We start from the raw sequence: 17,881 nt of genomic DNA on the forward strand, positions 1-17,881 counted from the left end.
CATTGTCGTCAGGATCTACACAACCATCATAAGGAAAGCTATCTACTCCAGGGTAGCCTTCATCACCACCATCAGCATCGTAATCTGCATCATCATCCTCATATTCAAGGTCAAGAGTTTTGACCATTTGGACCAGATGGAAGAGCCGAGTTCTGTCCTCCATAGAGCGGATTCCCAGGATGGGATAGTCCTCCATGGTCAGCACCGAAAGGTGGGCTGCACGATGAACACCGAACGAGGTAAACCTGAAGGACAGGAAACAGAGGAAGAAAGATGGTCTGAGGAGGGGACAGGACAATTGTGAGTTTGGATGTGATGTGAGTGAGCTTACCTGGCATAGTGACTCTGTAGCCCGACAGCCCTCAGACACTCATAAAGGCAAAGTGGCATTTCCTCACCTTCCTTTTCTCTCTCTTTTTCTTTTACTTCTCTCTGCCTATACCCTGGCAGTGGCAGACATGTTGCTTTAGTCTCTGCGTCGGTTAATCACACAAAGCAAAGGCATGCAAGAAATGATTGCAGGCTACAACTAGAGTAATTATATGACAACAGGTTAAACAAACTCACAATAACTACAAACTTGAATCGCCGCTACACAAGCTCCATACACTGCTTTTTCCAAGACAGGTTGCCTTGCTGTTTTCTCTTCCTCAGTGATTCCTGTCACAGACTGAAGGCCAATGGTCTAGTCGGTCACAGTGTCATTACTACCACGCTGCACAGTTGTTGTGTCAAGCAAAGCACACAGCACTGGTATGATGCTGACATTTGACACTTTGTCTGGATGGAGCCATGGCAGCACAGTGCAACCATGTCACATATTTATGTGTCTTAGCAAATATGGTAAATATAGCAGACACAGACATGCAACTGTTGCTTCCTAGACTTCTACAGTTGATTGGCTGGCAGCAGTCCTGCCCTATGTCACTTGAATGAGGCCTTCTTCATATGCATGCATATTATGAAACAGGACACTGCGCCAAATCATCCCCCTCCCTGAGGTCTACATTTCCTTAGGGGTGCGCCACAGTCCTTACAGCAAACACCTGTTGGGATTTGAGTGTCAGCAACTGTTCATTCTGCAAATTAAATTACAAGAAGACAACCCGCAGTGCAGTATACATTTACACTTAAGACCAGCTTAGCCATAGAGTATGAAGTAAAGGGGTAGTGGGTTGTTGAGCTCTGTTCATAGCAGATATGGTCTGTTATTACAACAACAAATACACACCTCAAAATAAAGAAAAAGTTGTTGTGGTTTTTAAATTATTGTCAAATAAAAATTAACATCCTACATCATTAGATAATAAAGTGTTTGTGCTTCACAAATAGTTTTATGTATGAAATGACAAACTGTAAAGCTAATGAGTTTCTCCAAATGCCAAGAAAAAAATAGAAAACGTACCTTAATCACTCCAGACTCTTAAGCAACTTTTGACAAATGAGTGAGCACGACGGTTTATCTGAACAAGCAGGAACTGACAACATGCATTAATTTTTCACAAAGTTAGTAGCGTGAGTAGTATCACTATTTCCGTACACAAAGTAGGTCTCCATAGCGACGAAAACGGTTTGAGGACGGCGCTTTCTTTTTAAGCTGTGGGTTAAGAGCACAGCTCCTGCACAGACAGGTCTTGATTGGCAGACCCACGGGTGGCAGAAGTTAGGATGCGAAATCATATCTGGTTTCAGAAGGACAGTCGGTCAAATTACGCTCAGTTCAGCATGAAAGAGAGATAATCCCTGAGAGGGCTTAATGCCCACCAACAACCCTGCTAAGACAAAAAGCCTTCTCAGGCTAAACCATTAGGATATTTGCCCCACTGGCTTTACAACAGACTGTATGGAGAGCTGAGCAGTGGACTACTAAAAGACATATATTTTATATAAAATAAATGATAAAACACATGGATTATTATATTTTATTTAGCTATTTTGCACATTATTTAGCTAAAGTATTGCATACAGAGCATGGTATAGACAAGATGGCTACATCCATGCTCTGTACATTAAAATAAAATACATTTTAAGCTGACAATTTGGTTTACCCTAAGAAAAATAACGATACAATAAAAACAATTTGCATAGATAGATATATGTCACGTAAATAGATAGTACTATACAACTAGTATTTTTTAATAACAGTTTTATTTGTTGTATTATCTTCATAATTTACCATCATGGGTCCCAAGTCTCTGTGATAACCCTATATTGGTAAACTTTATAGGCCTACTTTAACTGTATATTACAGCCTATACCTCACCAGCAAATGCATCCATGCATACCTTGCGCATTCTTAGCAAACGCTCTGATGGCAATTTAGTTAAACAATGTTGAGTCATAAAGGGCAAGGACGCCATGGAATCTCGTTCATCAGACCTTGTTTCACTGGGGACAACATTGGACGTAACACACAACATTGGCTGTTCATCAAACCAGACTGCTCTGCCTCTGCTCCGACACATGGCTCATTTGAAACGCAGACGACGTTTGGTTTGCATTTTTTTTAACTTGATACATGTCCAAATAAACCTGTTCTATTTAATGCAGCACTAGGACATGAATGGGTACTTAATTATTAACTCGGAAGAAGCTGGATTAAAGAGAAAACTACTCGTGTATTGCGTATTGCTTACTTTCAGAATTCTTCGAAAATACAAGCTTTTAATGTAAAGAAACATTTAGACTGGGGAGGAAGATAGCGATGACCCTGACTCTGACTCTTTTCTTTCTGATAAATTAAGGGTTTCTGTTTGTAAATTACTGCCCTTAAGAAATCTAATGGTGCACCCTAAAACTGCCAGTGTGTTACTTTCCTCCTTAACTTTTTAAATATTCATGCAGCATCTCATCTCCAAAATAAAAGTGGAGGAAATGAAAGTAGCAGATGTTCATCTGGAACACCTTTCAGCAACTTTTGATATTTTCTGTTCATCAGTGTATAACCGATTGGGATTCACAGGTCAGCATCTTAACCCGGTTCAGTGACAGAGATATTATTTGGACAAACACAAAACCTGTGCCTTGTTCTTTTCATGTGAATTGCATTGCGAGTGAATTAAGTCTAATAGGTTTGCATAAACATTATTCATTACTATCTATTTTGCTATTAATCATATCCTTGTTCATACCAGGAAACCTGCTGTAAGAAGTGATCAACATGTCTTCTGAGGAGGAGACTTCTCAGAATTCCTCTTCTTCCTCCACTCCCCCTCCCTCTTCCTCCTCCTTCTCACCTCCCCCTGCCTCCCACTTCATCGGGAAGAAGGAGGACATTGTCAAGGCCGGGCGTGTGACCAAGATGGTGAATGAATGCAGAGATATACTGGTTCTCCACCACCAGGGGCAGCTTCATGCAATGGACACACGCTGCTACCGTAAGCTCTGTGTGTGTTGGTGTTGACATATGCAGGAAGCTATAATTGTACAGCCTGTCCTCACCTTTAGTTGTTGTCCTGTTGAAAGATTTAGAAAGATGATGACATTTACTGTCGTATTATATTTTTAAGTGTGGAATTTACTTTCTGCAATGGCTCATCACACTGAGGCCTATAAGGACACTTGTTTTTCCACTGACAGATTCAGGTGGTGCATTGCAGTATGGAGACATTGAGGTAAGTTTTATATATATATATATATATATATATATTTAATTGCAGTAAAGTAGCCATTTAATGCTTGTAATATTTTTGTCAGTTTGTTGCAATGTCCTTGTTCAATCTTTCCTGTGTATAAAAAATATATTTTAAAAGTTTTCTCAATAGACTTCCTATATAGCTGCTTCAGTCTTATCTCTCTAATCACCCTCATGCTGTGCCAACATCAGGAGTTTAATGGGCGGCTGTGTATCGTGTGTCCGTGGCACAAGTACAAGATCACACTAGCAGAAGGGGAGGGGCTTTACCAAGCTGTGGATGATCCTACAGCCAAACCCCTGAGAACACACTGGCGCTCCAAAGGTGTCAAACAGAGGATTCACAAGCTCACTGAGGTCAACGGGAATGTATACGCAACACTGAACGACTCTAGTGAGGCCATAGAGTCCGACGTCTACCAGACTGAGAGATATAGGACTGACTTACTCAAGACCCAGCCAAAACCCATGGCCAAGAAATAACCAGACTCTCAGATGATTGATTACTCAACTACAAATACTGAAATGCTTTAAGGACAATGTGAGAAGTTTTGTTTTATTTCATTGGAAAGCACATCAAACCCCTTCAGAATCCGTTTGTCACAATAATAATTGTCAAAAAACTGTGATCAAGTGTGTGAGCCAATAAGCCTGTAAGGTTTATATGAGAATGAAAATAATGTATGAACCCTTGTAGTAAGATATATATATATATATATATATATATATATATATATATATATATATATATATATATATATATATATATCCGCAGGTGCAGGGTGTGTGTCATTTCAGTGCTGATTTTTGTGCTTCAATTGGACATCCTTAGAGTTTACTGTTCAGTGCTGTGCTCTTGCTCTAATGGACACCGTTTGTTTTAGCAAGATCAGAAAACAAGGCATTACTGAAGACAAATCAGTAGGTTTGATTTAGAAATGTCATTTAGAAAACTGCAAAACTGGTTTTGCAGTTTCTTTTACACTGAACTTGGTCTGCTACAGAATATTGTGGTGTCTAATTATTAAATGGTACAAATAAACTGTTTATTTTTGGTAGACAAACAGGATGATTATTTTTATGTCCCATTGTCACGATGAATGATATGAGACTTATTATGATGCCATTGTGTCATTTGTCATTATATACACAGCTAAGTTCTTCTGAACACAGTTCCACAAAAGTCTAAAATTATAGATAATTACTTTGCTGATTTTACAACCAATCATTAGATCAGCGTTTTTAAAATATGAAGCATTAGTATATGAAACTACCCAACAGTACATAGTAGTCCAAATTACCTCACACTTGAGCAACTACAACAGTACAATGCTACTTCCACATTGTTTTAGTAACTACAATCAATGATGAATATCACAATCACAGTGATTGTTTGTCCGCATCACAAATACTTAACTTTTCATACTTAAAGTACATTTAGCTGATAATACTCCTGTTCATTTACTTACCTCAGATTTTGAATGCAGGACTCTTTTTACTTGTAGTTGAGTATTTTTGTATTGCTACTATTCCTTACATAAGATATCTGAATGCTTCTAATCAGACAACGTAAGTGAAAACAAATGTGTGGGTGTACCATGGATGTGAATTTACGCCACAGCGCCATGGCCCTAGGTGGCAGCAGTGTACCACGTGATACCAATACAAAAAGTAGAAGAAGAACAATTATAGCAGCAGCGGGCTAATGTTGTGGGTCACAATCAACGAAACTGGCTTTATTTTCCACAAGTGTCAGTGTTTACTGAATTATATACTGTCAGATGATCCAGACCTTCACGTGAACATTGTTTTTGGACAGTGTTTAAACTTTCGAATCAAAGATGGAAGCTAAAAGAAGATAAAGCGCCAGGACATCAACAGTTATCACTTTTTGGTCTCAAGTATCTTTGCCGTGATGGCATCAGGTATGTCTCGCTTTAGTCCGACTGATGCAGATAATACAGTTATTTCACAGTCTTGTAACGTTACAGTTGTAAAAAGGAGCTGGTTAGCATGTTGCATTGTGTTAAATTGTTTCCAACATTTCCTCAGAGGAAGAAATCAATTTGCTGGTCATCGTTGTGGATGTAAACCCGGTATGGTGGGGGCAGCAAGCTCAACGTGACACAGAGGTAGGACTATGACGTCTTTTTGTGGATGCTTTTCAGATTGTAGGTTTTTTAAATGTGGCTGCGGTTAAACAACACCGTCCACTGTCCTCTTGTCTCCGCTCAGCTCAGCTTGTCGAAGTGTCTGGATGCGGTGATGGTGTTGGGCAACTCCCACATGGCCATGGCCAGGACGAACAAGCTGGCCGTCATCGCCAGCCACTGTGAGGACAGGTAACCTTGTAGAGCAGTTTCCTGTGGTGAAAACGGGTTACAGTTACTGTGTTGGGGCCCCTTTTCACATTTCAGATGTCTCGAGTTGTTAGCAACCCGACCAAAGAGTTAATTTTAAACTTGTCAGATGATGCCATGCCAATTATCATTTTGATTCAGTATTTCACAAAAAAAGAAAGATTCAGGCCAAAGTCCATAAATGAACACGTGTGCAGCAGAACGCTCTTTTCTTTTTTTCCTTCCCCAAAAATCATCTCCCAGCCTCACAGATTGATGTTGTGGCCCTTTTGAACAGTTAACTACTGCTGACAAATGAATGCATAAGTATTAACAATCAAAGACTGTCCGTTATAATAAGTCATATATCACTCATGGGCCATTTAGCTGCAGAGGCAGCACTTTTACTTATTTACTATTTCTTACGTAGTGAAGTATTTCTACATTGCTGTATTGGTACTTTTACTTACTACGGTAGGAGTACTTCTTCCACCACTGTCCCTCTCTAGGATTGAAGGGCTGACTGTCTTGATGAACGTAATGCTTTGCTCCCGTCACTTATATTGTACTTTGTTTCAGTCACTTTCTGTATCCCGGTAAGAGCTGGAGAACGGGGGACAGCGGTGGGGATGATGCATACTCCAGTGGGGATGGAAAATATGAACTCCTGTCAGTCGCTAATAACCTTATTGCTGAAGAGATCAGGAAGGTAATGTCAAAAAGTAAGTACACATATTTTTCTGTGTGGGTAAAATGTACATCAAATATATACAGTACAGTAGATTTAAGTGCATGGGCTTTCTCAACATACCCAAAAGTTTGGTAGCTGTCTTTGCAGTTAATGTGATGTATTTCTAGCTTTATTTTCAGGTGTTTTAATGAAGCTGTAGAGTATTGGTGACTCTTTAAAATGTACAATGTGTCTTATGTGATTACAGCTGAAGTGAGGGGAAATTCAACTGATACTTTGTTGGCTGGAACCCTTGCCAAAGCTCTCTGCTGTATCCTTTTAATAACAACAACACTGTGTACAGTTTTATCATTTATGACATTCTGTACACAGCAATGAGTGTGGGTAACAGAGAGGTGGAGGTGTTTTGCAAATTCCTTAATCCTTTAATATTCAGATGTTAACAGGGCCTCGAAGGAGTTTGAAGGTAGTAAAATGTTTTTAATAAGCTTAATGATGCTCTTTATGGGTCCCTTCAATACTTATTAATGTTGCCTTTTCTTTTTTTTTAGCTGGACAGGAGATAAAATCAAGAATATTGGTAAGCTCTGAATGGTGTAATTTCATGAGTGCTTTTGTTTTATTGCGTGACTTTGAACACAGCCTCTGTGTTTTATCTGTTAGGTTATAAAAGCAGCTGAGGACTGCACCCGCCAGTACATGAACTTCATGAATGTCATTTTTGCTGCTCAAAAGCAGGTACAATCACTGATCCTGCTTGTGTTCTCTGTCCAGTTTACTTTTTGAATAACTGGTATATTTTTTTAATTCTAAATCAATTTGTTTTGTATTTTAAAACAGAACATCCTGATCGATGCCTGTGTGTTGGACTCAGACTCAGGTCTCCTTCAGCAGGTATATTTTTATGACTTTGTTAGGACATTGACAATACTGTAATTTCATACTACAACCTGTACCCAGGTTTTATTTTTTACCTTGTAGATGTTTGTTTTGTAGGCTTGCGATATAACTGGAGGATTGTACCTCAAGATACCACAGAAAGTTGCCCTGGCACAATACCTTTTGGTGAGAGTGCAATACAGATGTTCACATTTCTGAGAGCGCCTTCCAGCTCGTTGGCTGCTGTGTGTTGACGATGGTGTTTTGTGGACAGTGGGTGTTCCTGCCGGACTCTGATCAGCGTTCACAGCTGGTGCTGCCACCGCCTGCACACGTGGACTACAGAGCTGCATGTTTCTGCCACCGTAACCTCATTGAGATTGGTTATGTGTGCTCAGTTTGTCTGTCAAGTAAGCTTGATTCCCAGTTAAAAAGAAAGAAATGCATAACCTCAGTCTTTATATTACTGGCAAAAGCTGCAGCTACAGTATGTTTTTGTGGTGATGCTTTGTCCTGTCTTCTCTCATTTAAGTATTCTGCAACTTCAGCCCCATCTGCACAACGTGCGAGTAAGTCTTTGAAATAATATATACTGTGTATATATGGCAGAAATAGAAAACCTCTGAACACTGTTTACATACTGTACATCTGGAATTACACAATTTGATTTAATCTTCACTTTGTCTGCACTAACATGATTGAAAATATTTTTCTTTTTAGGACTGCCTTCAAAATCCAACTCCCACAGATGGTCAAGCCAAAAAAGAAGAAACTCAAGCAACCTTCCTGATTTTTGTTAGGATAACACTAATGTAGTGAATTTAGTTTGTTTCCTTTTTTTTGATGAGCAGATTATACCATTTTGTTTGGTATATATTTGTAACAAACTTCATATACATAGGCTGATTACTTTACTGTTCTCAAAATAATAATTCCTGGCTCATGTCAAGAGATTCAAGTTCATCTCAACCTGTCAAATATTTCTTCTTTCTAGGAACAAATTGTTTTGTCAATAAGTTTACATGCAGATATGTAATGTAGCAACATGCACTCAAACATTTGGTTGGTTCAACATTTTCTCATGAGTCTAAATTTATGTGATTGTTTTGTTCATATTGATGGAAACAATTGGCACAGAAGTTTAGCTGTTTATGGTGTTAAAGATAATTCACTCAGCCTGATGTAAATGGAGTTGTTGCTTTTTTTTAAATTGATTTTATAAAAATAAAACACGTTCTTAGAAATGTTTGTCTCACACCTTTTTTTTTTTTTTTGCCTTTGTCACTATAGTGTGGACTTTTTAACATAGCTGTTCAGTCTTTTAGCTAAATTAATTGTGTTGAGCTGGAAACATTTTACAGTGAATTTTGTTCAGCTTTCAAACTGGAGAAGTTGTATTAAAACCAAGAATATGTTTTCAAGTTCAGTCAAAACAAAATAACATGTATATGTGTAGGAGTATATGTGAATTAGAGTGGTAATTATTTTGGTGTAATGATCCGGCATCTTACCAAGATTTGCTGTTCTTGCATAACAAGATGGACCATGTTTTATCAAAGAGTTGAAAATAAGTCTTTATTGATGATTGTAGCAAAGTTCTTATTTTACAAAGTCTCCAATCATTGATTTTCAGTGTCTTTTCATCACATCAGATCACTGTCCACTTTGTAATGGATATCCTAAATTAAGCCTTTGTATCTCTGGTGGTAATCTCACACAATAATAACCACTCGCACACTAGATAAGGATGAATATGAAACAGGCTGAGTGAAAGAAGCGTTAACTCTTAATGCCAACATTTAATTGTTAGAACATACAAGATTTTAATCAGTGTAGTTTAATGTAGTATTGCCTATTCGGCTATTATTCAATAAACTCAGCATGGCCTCTTCAATACAAGTACTGTGACACTTTATTTTCATCTGAAGTCTGCCCTTCTATAAAGAAAATAGTACCAGTTTAAAATATAGAGAAATTAAACAGGTGATAAATGTCTGCAGTGTGTACAAAGTCAGTTTGAAAGCATTCAGGGGTAACATAAGATGAGGAAGGGGTTCACAATTTCAATTCTGCATACTGTCCTGTTGATCATCGCTGGATTGGAACAATGTTGCATCTGAAGAGAAAAACAAGGACAGACTAGTGACTTAACACCTGCCAATCATGCATCTGATCTGATGCCGTTAGTCAAAGTAAATATATATATATATACAAGAGAAACATATTTGCCCAGCTGACTAGGAGCTTTTCAGCAGCTTTGTTCCTGTGGGCTTCACAGCTTTCTTATATATGCCAATCCATACACATGACTTGCATAGTGTCTGGAGCACTCACCCCAGCAGACCTCTGCCTGACCATCGCTGTGGAGTCAGGCTCATCTGAGCTTTCTGGCCGTCCCGGATGACTGTGACACGTAATGGTTTCTGTAAAAAGACATGATATTGCAGTTTACGCTACAGGTATTAAGTGTGTGTTACAAAAGGTAACCTATGGCTGGGCAATGTGAAAAAATGGATATAAAAGGCAATTACTAGAATATTTCTTCTAATTCTAACAAAAGGTCTGATAAAAAAAGGTGTAAATGACATCAGGAACTTACACCTTCACTGTGTTGAACCACAGAAGCAATATTCTGGAGGTTCTGAAAGTTCTCCGTGTTCACAGAACCAAACTCGATGACTTCATCACCAACCCTGACACCCTTTTGAAAGAAACAACCAATTTACTATTATCTCTGTAACAAAAACAACTACGTTTCAATTAAGTCTCAGCCTCAAATAATTCTGATGGTTTATCTGAAACAACTATCAGGTACAAAAGCGTATTCCACACATCACTCACAGCTCCACAGGCCGGTGAGCCTTGTGTCACAGCATCCACCCGTGCAAAGGGAGGGGGAAGAGTGACCTGTTGCTCCATCGCCTCCTCCATCGCCTCCCCCTGGTCTCCAGCTCCATCCTTTTCCCGCTTGGCCTTCTCCCGAGCATGCAGCTCGTGTAGGGCTTCTTCTATCTCCTCCATGATGGCCTTGTGATCGTTCTGCAGGCCTGAAAGACAAAGCAATACCTCAAACACAATAATAATCATTAGCAGCAGACAGTCTTAAATTGATATGACATACTATATTTTATACTGTAAATATAAGCCGGTATCATCTTCAAAAGTGATATCAGTATCAGTGCAAACTTAATTAATTGCCAATATTTTGCACGTTGTTGTACTGACATCATATGATGTATTCCTCTGACAGTGTGTCTTGATAAACATTGAGATAAAGAAATGATCTGAAAATTCTTAATTGTTTTAGTTCAACATGTAAACTACTACATTTTGGTGTTACATATATGCACTATGTGGGAAAATATCACTACCTTTTTGGACCTCACACCTCCCTTTTAATTGTTTTTAACTTGAAAACAGTATATTATTACCAGACATGTCTGTGTCCAGTGAAATGAGGGGATGAAGTGGGTGTGACCTTTTGTTTGGGAGTGAAACACTCTTTCCAGGAAGCAAAGCTGCACAGGACACAGAGTGCCACCAATTGGTAAGTTCACTCTGGCTTTTTAACATGTTTAATTTGAAATATCTTTATTTAAAAAATGTATGCATGCACATTAGTTTGTAAAGAAGTATGTTTGATTGTCTAAAGACTTATTTTGTTCTTAGTTATACACTAAAATGTAGTTTTTTTGTTCATTGCTCAACATTGTGCAGCTAGACCACTTATGTTCAGGCAATGTCCTGCTATAGTGTGGAGATGATAATTATGACAATAGTCATCGTTTATACTTTGCAATCTATTGATAATTACAGAAATGGACACAGCAACAAAATGTGAGAGCAAGGAACATGATCAGGCAGTTAGGATCGTTTGACAGACAATTATGAGGTCAGGGGTCAGTCAGCAGAGTAACGTGTGTGTGTGTGTGTGTGTGTGTGTGTGTGTGTGTGTGTGTGTTAAAATGTGTAGCTGTGTTTATTCGCATGCATGTCAGTAGATGAAGAGGGTAAATGACACATTCAAATGTGTGCTTCCTGGTTTCTTATAGGAGAAAGTTTGTCTATTGAATGACACTGAGTCTGTGGATGAAGAGGAAGATGAAGAAGTAGCAGAGGTTCCACGCCTATCCTGGTGGAGAACACCCCACAATGCTTTCTACAATGCGACACACACACACACACACACACACACACACACACACACACACACACACACACACACACACACACACACGCGCGCGCGCGTCTGCTGATTGACCCCTGACCTCCTAATTGTCTCTCAAACGACCCTAACTGCCTGATCATGTTCGTTTCGCTCATATGTTCTTGTGTCCATTTCCAAAATGGGGTGAAATATTTTTTCCCCCCTAAAATGTAAAGTAATGTCAGAGGGTTAACTGGTGGGCAACTGGAAGTTGAATAACAGACACAGTTACTCAGATGTCCCCCACTGCCAGAGAAAACACTAGAAACAACAACCACGCCGCTGCTCACATGAAATACTGTGTCTCGCGGTCCTGATCTGGTAGACATTAACGTCTGCTCGGGGGAAGCCCTCTGCGTCCACCAAGAGACCTTCTACTCCGACCCCTTGCTGTAAACATGAAGTAACGTTAACGTTAAAGAAAGCCATGTTTACTACATTCACTGTAAGTTACTGACTGTATCCGTGGGTTAGCTTTGAGCTGCGTGTGCGTCTCACTAACAAACTTACGTCTTCCAAAACATCGTAATACGCCTTTATCTGTTCTTCAATTTCATCTTTCTTTTTAACGAGGTCTTTAACATCATCCATTGTTATTTCTGACTTCCCAGCACTGTTTTCTCCTGTCATCTTCATGGTTGCGCGTACATCCGGGATCTAACCTCCCACGTCATAGGTGGGGTTCTTCTTCGTCGTCTTCTTTGTGGAAGGTTTACGTCAGTGTACGTACTTTACTGCCCCCAGCTGGTCGATGAAAAAAGAAATGACATGAAATCTAGCTTTTTTTAACTCTTATTTCGTTTACAAGAGGATCTTGTTAATGTAGAGGATGTTCACAGTAAGTATTAGCTCCTGCATGGGAGACAAACACGAAATAATAAAAGCAACCGACTATAACTATAAGTGGTCAAACTACAAGGTAGATGGGTAGGTTACAGGTTACAGGAAGTAGGTATGCTCGCCTATATATTCCAATTCCTATATGTATTTGGCTGAAGTCACTGTACACCACTGACTATTAGTACTCAAGCAGTGGAAGAGCATTTTCTGTTTTCATATTTAAGTTTTTCCTTAAAAAAATGAGACGTTTTTCATGACACGATCACCAACATTAAACATAAACTCTGTTCCACTTCCCACCGCAAAACACCATTTAAATCATTAAATAAATACTAATATATACCCAATATTCATTATTCAAGAACACATCAAAATCAGTCAAGAATTTGATTTAACTGAGTATTTTAATACTTGACTCCTGTTTGCAAACAAGCAAGTAACTAAGAAATAACTGTAGACCAAATGTTTTTTTTCCTCAAACATTTAATAAATAAAAAACACAAAAACACATTAAATCAAATAATTCAATTTTATTATAATATTGGATACAACAATTGATCATAACATAAACCCTATAATTTCTTCATAAACTTTTTAACAGTTGTAAACAACAAATACCTTCAGTACACTAATGCAGATGGAAAAATGTGTTTCAAATTGTTTTGCACCAGTTAATTCATCTTCAAGGCAGCATGTTGAGAACAGTTCCACAGCTCTGAAACATGGTTTAACTCAATACACCTCCTGACTTGTAGTGGTCTACAATGCCCAGCTAACATTTTCTCCTGTAGCACATTATTTATTTCACAGCATTCTACATAGAGGCACATTGGTATAGACTATTAGTGAATATTAAATAAGCATTCTTGAAGCGTTACATGATAGCCCCAAGTGCTGAGTATCCTGAGTGCTTCAATAGGAATATCTGTTATTATATATTGGAATGTATTTCGAATGGCCTTCATCCTCAAACAGGATACAAGTGCAAATCTTTATCAAAGTCATTAAAAACCTCTGTGCGCTCTGTGATAACGAATGCAAAAAGTTTTCCTTCAAGAAATTTTCCTTCATGTTCAACTGGCTTACAAATCCCAGCTTAATGTAGCCGGAATGTGTGCAAGTGTGACTGTGGAATATAAATCTGTTTGTTTTAAAGCCTACATAAATTAGCGCTGATGATGTTAAAAAAGGTCCAGTACCAGAACAGGCGTTTGTGTTAATATAGCTAACAGTCTGTATCTTGTGTTTCTGCACGTTGATCCGTGAGCACCAGGACAGACTCGTCTTTGTCGTCCTCTTGTGGTGATGCATTCTGAGATGACGATGAAGAAACCTTTGAGAGCTCGCCCTGAGCTGCTACCTCCTTCTGCACTAGAGCGAACTGGGCTGTTGCCTCATCCAGTTGTGAATGAACAGCTTTGACCCAGTTTTGGAGCTGCACGTTGAGAGCATCCATCCCTTGGTCCAGCTTCTCCTGCCTGCCTTTTAGCTCTACTAACAGATGTTGTGCGTCACCGGCAACCTGCTGCCTCTTTCCTTCTGAGGGAGCACGCTGACGCAGCATGTAGCCGTCAAACTCCGCTGGACTGAGGTTGAGTGCTGGTCCGTCCAGCTTTTCAATGAAGGCCACTGCACAAGACTAAAACAGAGGACAAGGGGGCTTGAGTGACCAACTGACCCTGTCACACAGCACCCTGTGGTGTACGCCGGATGAGCAACTTTGCAATAAACTTACCAAATTTGTGAAATAGTAGCCGCTCTCTCCTGCCATCAGACTGTGAGGGAGACCAAAACGAATCACATATTGCATGTTGGAGTGTAGGCGAGGTGGATTGGCCTTCAGCACCACATAAACCAAAGCTGACAGGAAGTCATCGGCATTAGCGGGCTCACTGTTCGAGGTGGAGAGCGCTTCAAAGACATGCTGACTGCATTTGGACACGCATGCAAGTTTGTCCTGAGGTGCTCGTTTGGCATCCATTTCAATTATAGCTGTAAAAAAAAAAAAAAAACACAAAAAAACAGAGGGCAGAACAAAACGTTAAAGACCAGCACCTTTTTCATGACGCTTACAGCGTATGGCAAACTCTTAAAAGGAATAGTTCAACATTTTTGGGAAATATACTTTCTGGCAGTGAGTTAGATGTGAAGATCAATACCACTCTCATGTCTGTCCATAAAATATAAGTTCAAAGGTAAGAACGTCACCTCTGAAGCTCACTCATTAACACGTTGTGTTGTATTTGTTTAACTAGTAGAAACACTGTGTAAAAGTGTTTTTTACGGTAAACTACGTAGGCTTATTTCCCAAAACGATGACGATTCCTTTCGGTACTGAAGTTGTGAATCACCTGTTATGGCAGACAGGAAGGGGTCGCCGGTGACTGCAGTCTTTTTATCAGAGAAAGGTACGCTCAGCATCTGCGGAGTGATCCAGTTCAAAGATCTGCAAAGTAAAGACATCAGTGTCAAACAGGGCTTTAAATTCAAGATTTTGATCAAATACAACCCACAACTGCATATTTATAGATACACTTGTATTTAAGGATTACCGTATCCTCCTCTGGAGAGCAAGGTCCTTCTGTTCATCATCACAGCTGTCATGGCAGAAAACCCATTTGTGCAATCGTGTCATTATTAACTTCTCTACATGCTCCATTATCTGAGTGACCTGAGCCTCAGGAAAACCTGAAAATAAAATAAAAGCAATTTAAAAAGTCATTAAAACTCTCATTCTTTCAGGATAACCAGCCCCAGAGGTGTTGAACCGATCTGTACTCACTGCTAAAATATTCAGCAAAAGACTGGTAGAAATCCTGCGCAAGATCCGACTGCTTCTGTACCGGCAGATCCTGTAAAGAAGATGACGCGCTTTGATCAAAGAGTCAATAAGAAGTTACGAGAAGTGTAGTGTTACAATATTTCAACAGATAATTACATGGTAAGCCTCCATTGTGTTGAGGAAAGCTGTACATCGGGACTGCAGGCGCTGGGAGGAAGGACTCTTTAGTATCTTTAGGAAACCAGTGAAGTCCCCGGGCTCGAGGCTCTGATAAGGTTTCAACACATTTGCATGCCTTTCTGAGGACTCTAAATGGGACAAAAGGTGGATGTTATTCCAGATTAATAAGTAAACATGTTACTCAGAATGGCTCTATTTGTTGAAACACTGCTGGCCAGGTCACTGAATTTGGTAAAATAGTAAATCAATGGAGCACACAGGAGGAGAAGGGTTCATCCCTACTGAACCTGTAGGAATAAAAGCACTAAACTACCCAGACATGTACACATGGGACCCCATCGGTCCATGAGGCAATGAAGGAAAACACCTGCACTTTGTCGTCATTACATGACAAAGCAAACGGAACTACCTTGAGGTTTAGGAGGCGACGGGCTGCCCCAGAAGAGTCTCCTCATTGTGTTGATTCGACGACCTTTCTCTGTGCTTTTCTTCTCCTCGAATTTGGAGAAGGTGAGAGGAGTTCCATCATTGCTCGGCCTACAAAGAACAACATCATTAGGCATTCAAATCTGAACCCAGTTTAAGCCGAGAGCACTTAAGCAGCCTCAAGCCGATAGTTAGACGACAGTAATATTAGTGGATACTAACAAAGCACATGTGTAAAACGAGTATGCAGAGCATCTATTCAGGTGATCATCAATGGTGTGACTAGCACGTGATGATATTAAGATGCGACTCCATCTGCACACCTTTACCATCATGTTGACAACATACAGCAGGATCTAAATGCTCCTGTGAGTCTTAATGAGTGCGTCTACCTCTCGTCTTGCCTCGAGGCTGCAGCTGGTCGTGCTTTGTCTCTCCAGCACTTGGAGCAGAAGCCCTGCCACGCCGGGTTTCCATAATAGCCACAGGCGTTCTTGCAGAGCAGCTCCTTCTGAGAGACTCGGATTCCTCGTTGTTTATCTGTCCACATTGTAGAGTTCTTCCATGTACTACCCTCACCTATTAAACAGAACATAGAGATATTTCAACATACTCTGTAGTTCTAATATGATGCATTTGAATGTTAATAACTCAGTTTGTCCTGTGTTTGTGACTGCAGGGACCTAAACGTCACAAGGTTTAGTGTTCGCTGAGGCCTGGTTGTGCGTAACTTGGCAGATAACCTGTTCAAGCATGATGCATTCAACTGGGACACACAAAGCTGTAATAAAATATATTAAAGTCCATGAGCACTACTGTCCACTACTTAAAACCTTATGATTTCTAAAAGTGTTGCCATGAAGGCGATGAAAAGTGTTGTTTTGCTTAAACTGATTTAATTTGAGATTCTGCTTCAATAAAAACTACCGATAAACCTACAGCAGAAAAACAGAAACACAATGTTGTGTATATTAATAATTTAACGTGGGTAGATTGCCATGTAAATATACCAACTAGTGTCTTATCTTGTTAACCAGTTTAAGGAATTGTCCTAGAATTTATCACCGTTTTTCTAAATAAAAGTTTCTTTACAGGAAGTTTTTGCTTTTACATCTAACAACTCTTTCATCTGCCTCTCTATTAAATGTTATTTTCTAACTTTTTCGAGAAGATCTAATACTACATCGCGACGCCTATAGTTTACTAGAGTTAACTTTAGAGCCTTAAGATTAAAAGCTCAGCTGCAGTTCACGAGAGTGAGCTAAAGTTGTTAGCTCGTCAGATGACAGTCAGCTGAGGGGATCGTTGGAGATAAGAGCGGCTCATGTTAGACTTTACCTAATGTTAGCTAACGAGATGCTAAAGCTGACAACTATTCAACAGTCTCGGGTAGAAGTATAAACTAATTCAACTGGTGGTCACAGTTGTTAAAAAGCCTCCTCACCTGTCAGCTGGTGAAATCATGACGTGAGCTGCTTCCTTATCGTGTTTTTTTCCTCTTCACGAACTCCTCATAACTTGCAACGTACAATGAGAACAACAATCCTCCAGATCTCGGTCAAATAGTTGTAGTTGGAGAAGAATGAAACAGTAGTTTAGCTAGCGAACATCCACGTTGCACTAACTAACCACGCAGAAAAGAAAATCAGCTGCTTTCAAACCTGTGTAACCGGAAAGTATTGAGGAAACAAAGTGTGAAGCTAGAAGTAGTGATCGACACAGTGTTGACCTTTCAAAGTAAAAGCATGGCGGTAAGATGTACTTATTACCCACTTTAACTATCCAGACATGTCCACCACATAGACGTCTCCCTCGATAACATAACAAACCCCATGATTCAGCCCATTTTGAATACTGGTTTCTGTATTGAATACATTTTCTATATCGAGTGTCTCTACCGGAA

The 17,881-nt window shown here is 39.6% G+C and overlaps 4 protein-coding genes across 4 annotated transcripts; 2 read left to right on the forward strand and 2 right to left on the reverse strand.

The window, feature by feature from the left end:
- The first annotated feature begins 2,420 nt into the window (after positions 1-2,420).
- LOC137867143 (Rieske domain-containing protein) lies at positions 2,421-4,349 on the forward strand. The gene is made up of 4 exons (XM_068703581.1): positions 2,421-2,493; positions 3,135-3,377; positions 3,580-3,614; positions 3,827-4,349. The coding sequence occupies exons 2-4, from the start codon at positions 3,161-3,163 to the stop codon at positions 4,115-4,117; spliced, it is 543 nt and encodes a 180-aa protein (XP_068559682.1). The 5' UTR covers positions 2,421-2,493; positions 3,135-3,160; the 3' UTR covers positions 4,118-4,349.
- A 971-nt stretch (positions 4,350-5,320) lies between these two features.
- Positions 5,321-8,787, forward strand: gtf2h3 (general transcription factor IIH, polypeptide 3). Its single transcript, XM_068703786.1, has 13 exons — positions 5,321-5,559; positions 5,687-5,766; positions 5,870-5,976; positions 6,553-6,695; positions 6,912-6,974; positions 7,101-7,130; positions 7,216-7,244; positions 7,328-7,402; positions 7,505-7,558; positions 7,661-7,729; positions 7,818-7,953; positions 8,076-8,112; positions 8,264-8,787. Exons 1-13 carry the CDS (start codon positions 5,550-5,552, stop codon positions 8,331-8,333), a joined length of 903 nt encoding a protein of 300 aa, XP_068559887.1. The 5' UTR covers positions 5,321-5,549; the 3' UTR covers positions 8,334-8,787.
- Positions 8,788-9,104: 317 nt separating this feature from the next.
- psmd9 (proteasome 26S subunit, non-ATPase 9) lies at positions 9,105-12,420 on the reverse strand. The gene is made up of 6 exons (XM_068703787.1): positions 12,261-12,420; positions 12,041-12,140; positions 10,385-10,590; positions 10,143-10,244; positions 9,878-9,966; positions 9,105-9,659 (listed from the first exon to the last, which is right to left on the reverse strand). The coding sequence occupies exons 1-6, from the start codon at positions 12,384-12,386 to the stop codon at positions 9,632-9,634; spliced, it is 651 nt and encodes a 216-aa protein (XP_068559888.1). The 5' UTR covers positions 12,387-12,420; the 3' UTR covers positions 9,105-9,631.
- Positions 12,421-13,105: 685 nt separating this feature from the next.
- LOC137867540 (rab5 GDP/GTP exchange factor-like) lies at positions 13,106-17,643 on the reverse strand. The gene is made up of 9 exons (XM_068704179.1): positions 17,423-17,643; positions 16,371-16,557; positions 15,962-16,089; positions 15,529-15,680; positions 15,373-15,442; positions 15,143-15,278; positions 14,942-15,036; positions 14,326-14,582; positions 13,106-14,229 (listed from the first exon to the last, which is right to left on the reverse strand). The coding sequence occupies exons 2-9, from the start codon at positions 16,526-16,528 to the stop codon at positions 13,816-13,818; spliced, it is 1,410 nt and encodes a 469-aa protein (XP_068560280.1). The 5' UTR covers positions 16,529-16,557; positions 17,423-17,643; the 3' UTR covers positions 13,106-13,815.
- Between the last annotated feature and the right edge of the window lie 238 nt (positions 17,644-17,881).

The sequence above is a fragment of the Cebidichthys violaceus genome, unplaced genomic scaffold, assembly GCF_023349555.1.
Source record: "Cebidichthys violaceus isolate CVI_PGR_0920_01 unplaced genomic scaffold, fCebVio1.0.p SCAF_9, whole genome shotgun sequence".
Classification (NCBI taxonomy): Eukaryota; Metazoa; Chordata; class Actinopteri; order Perciformes; family Stichaeidae; genus Cebidichthys; species Cebidichthys violaceus.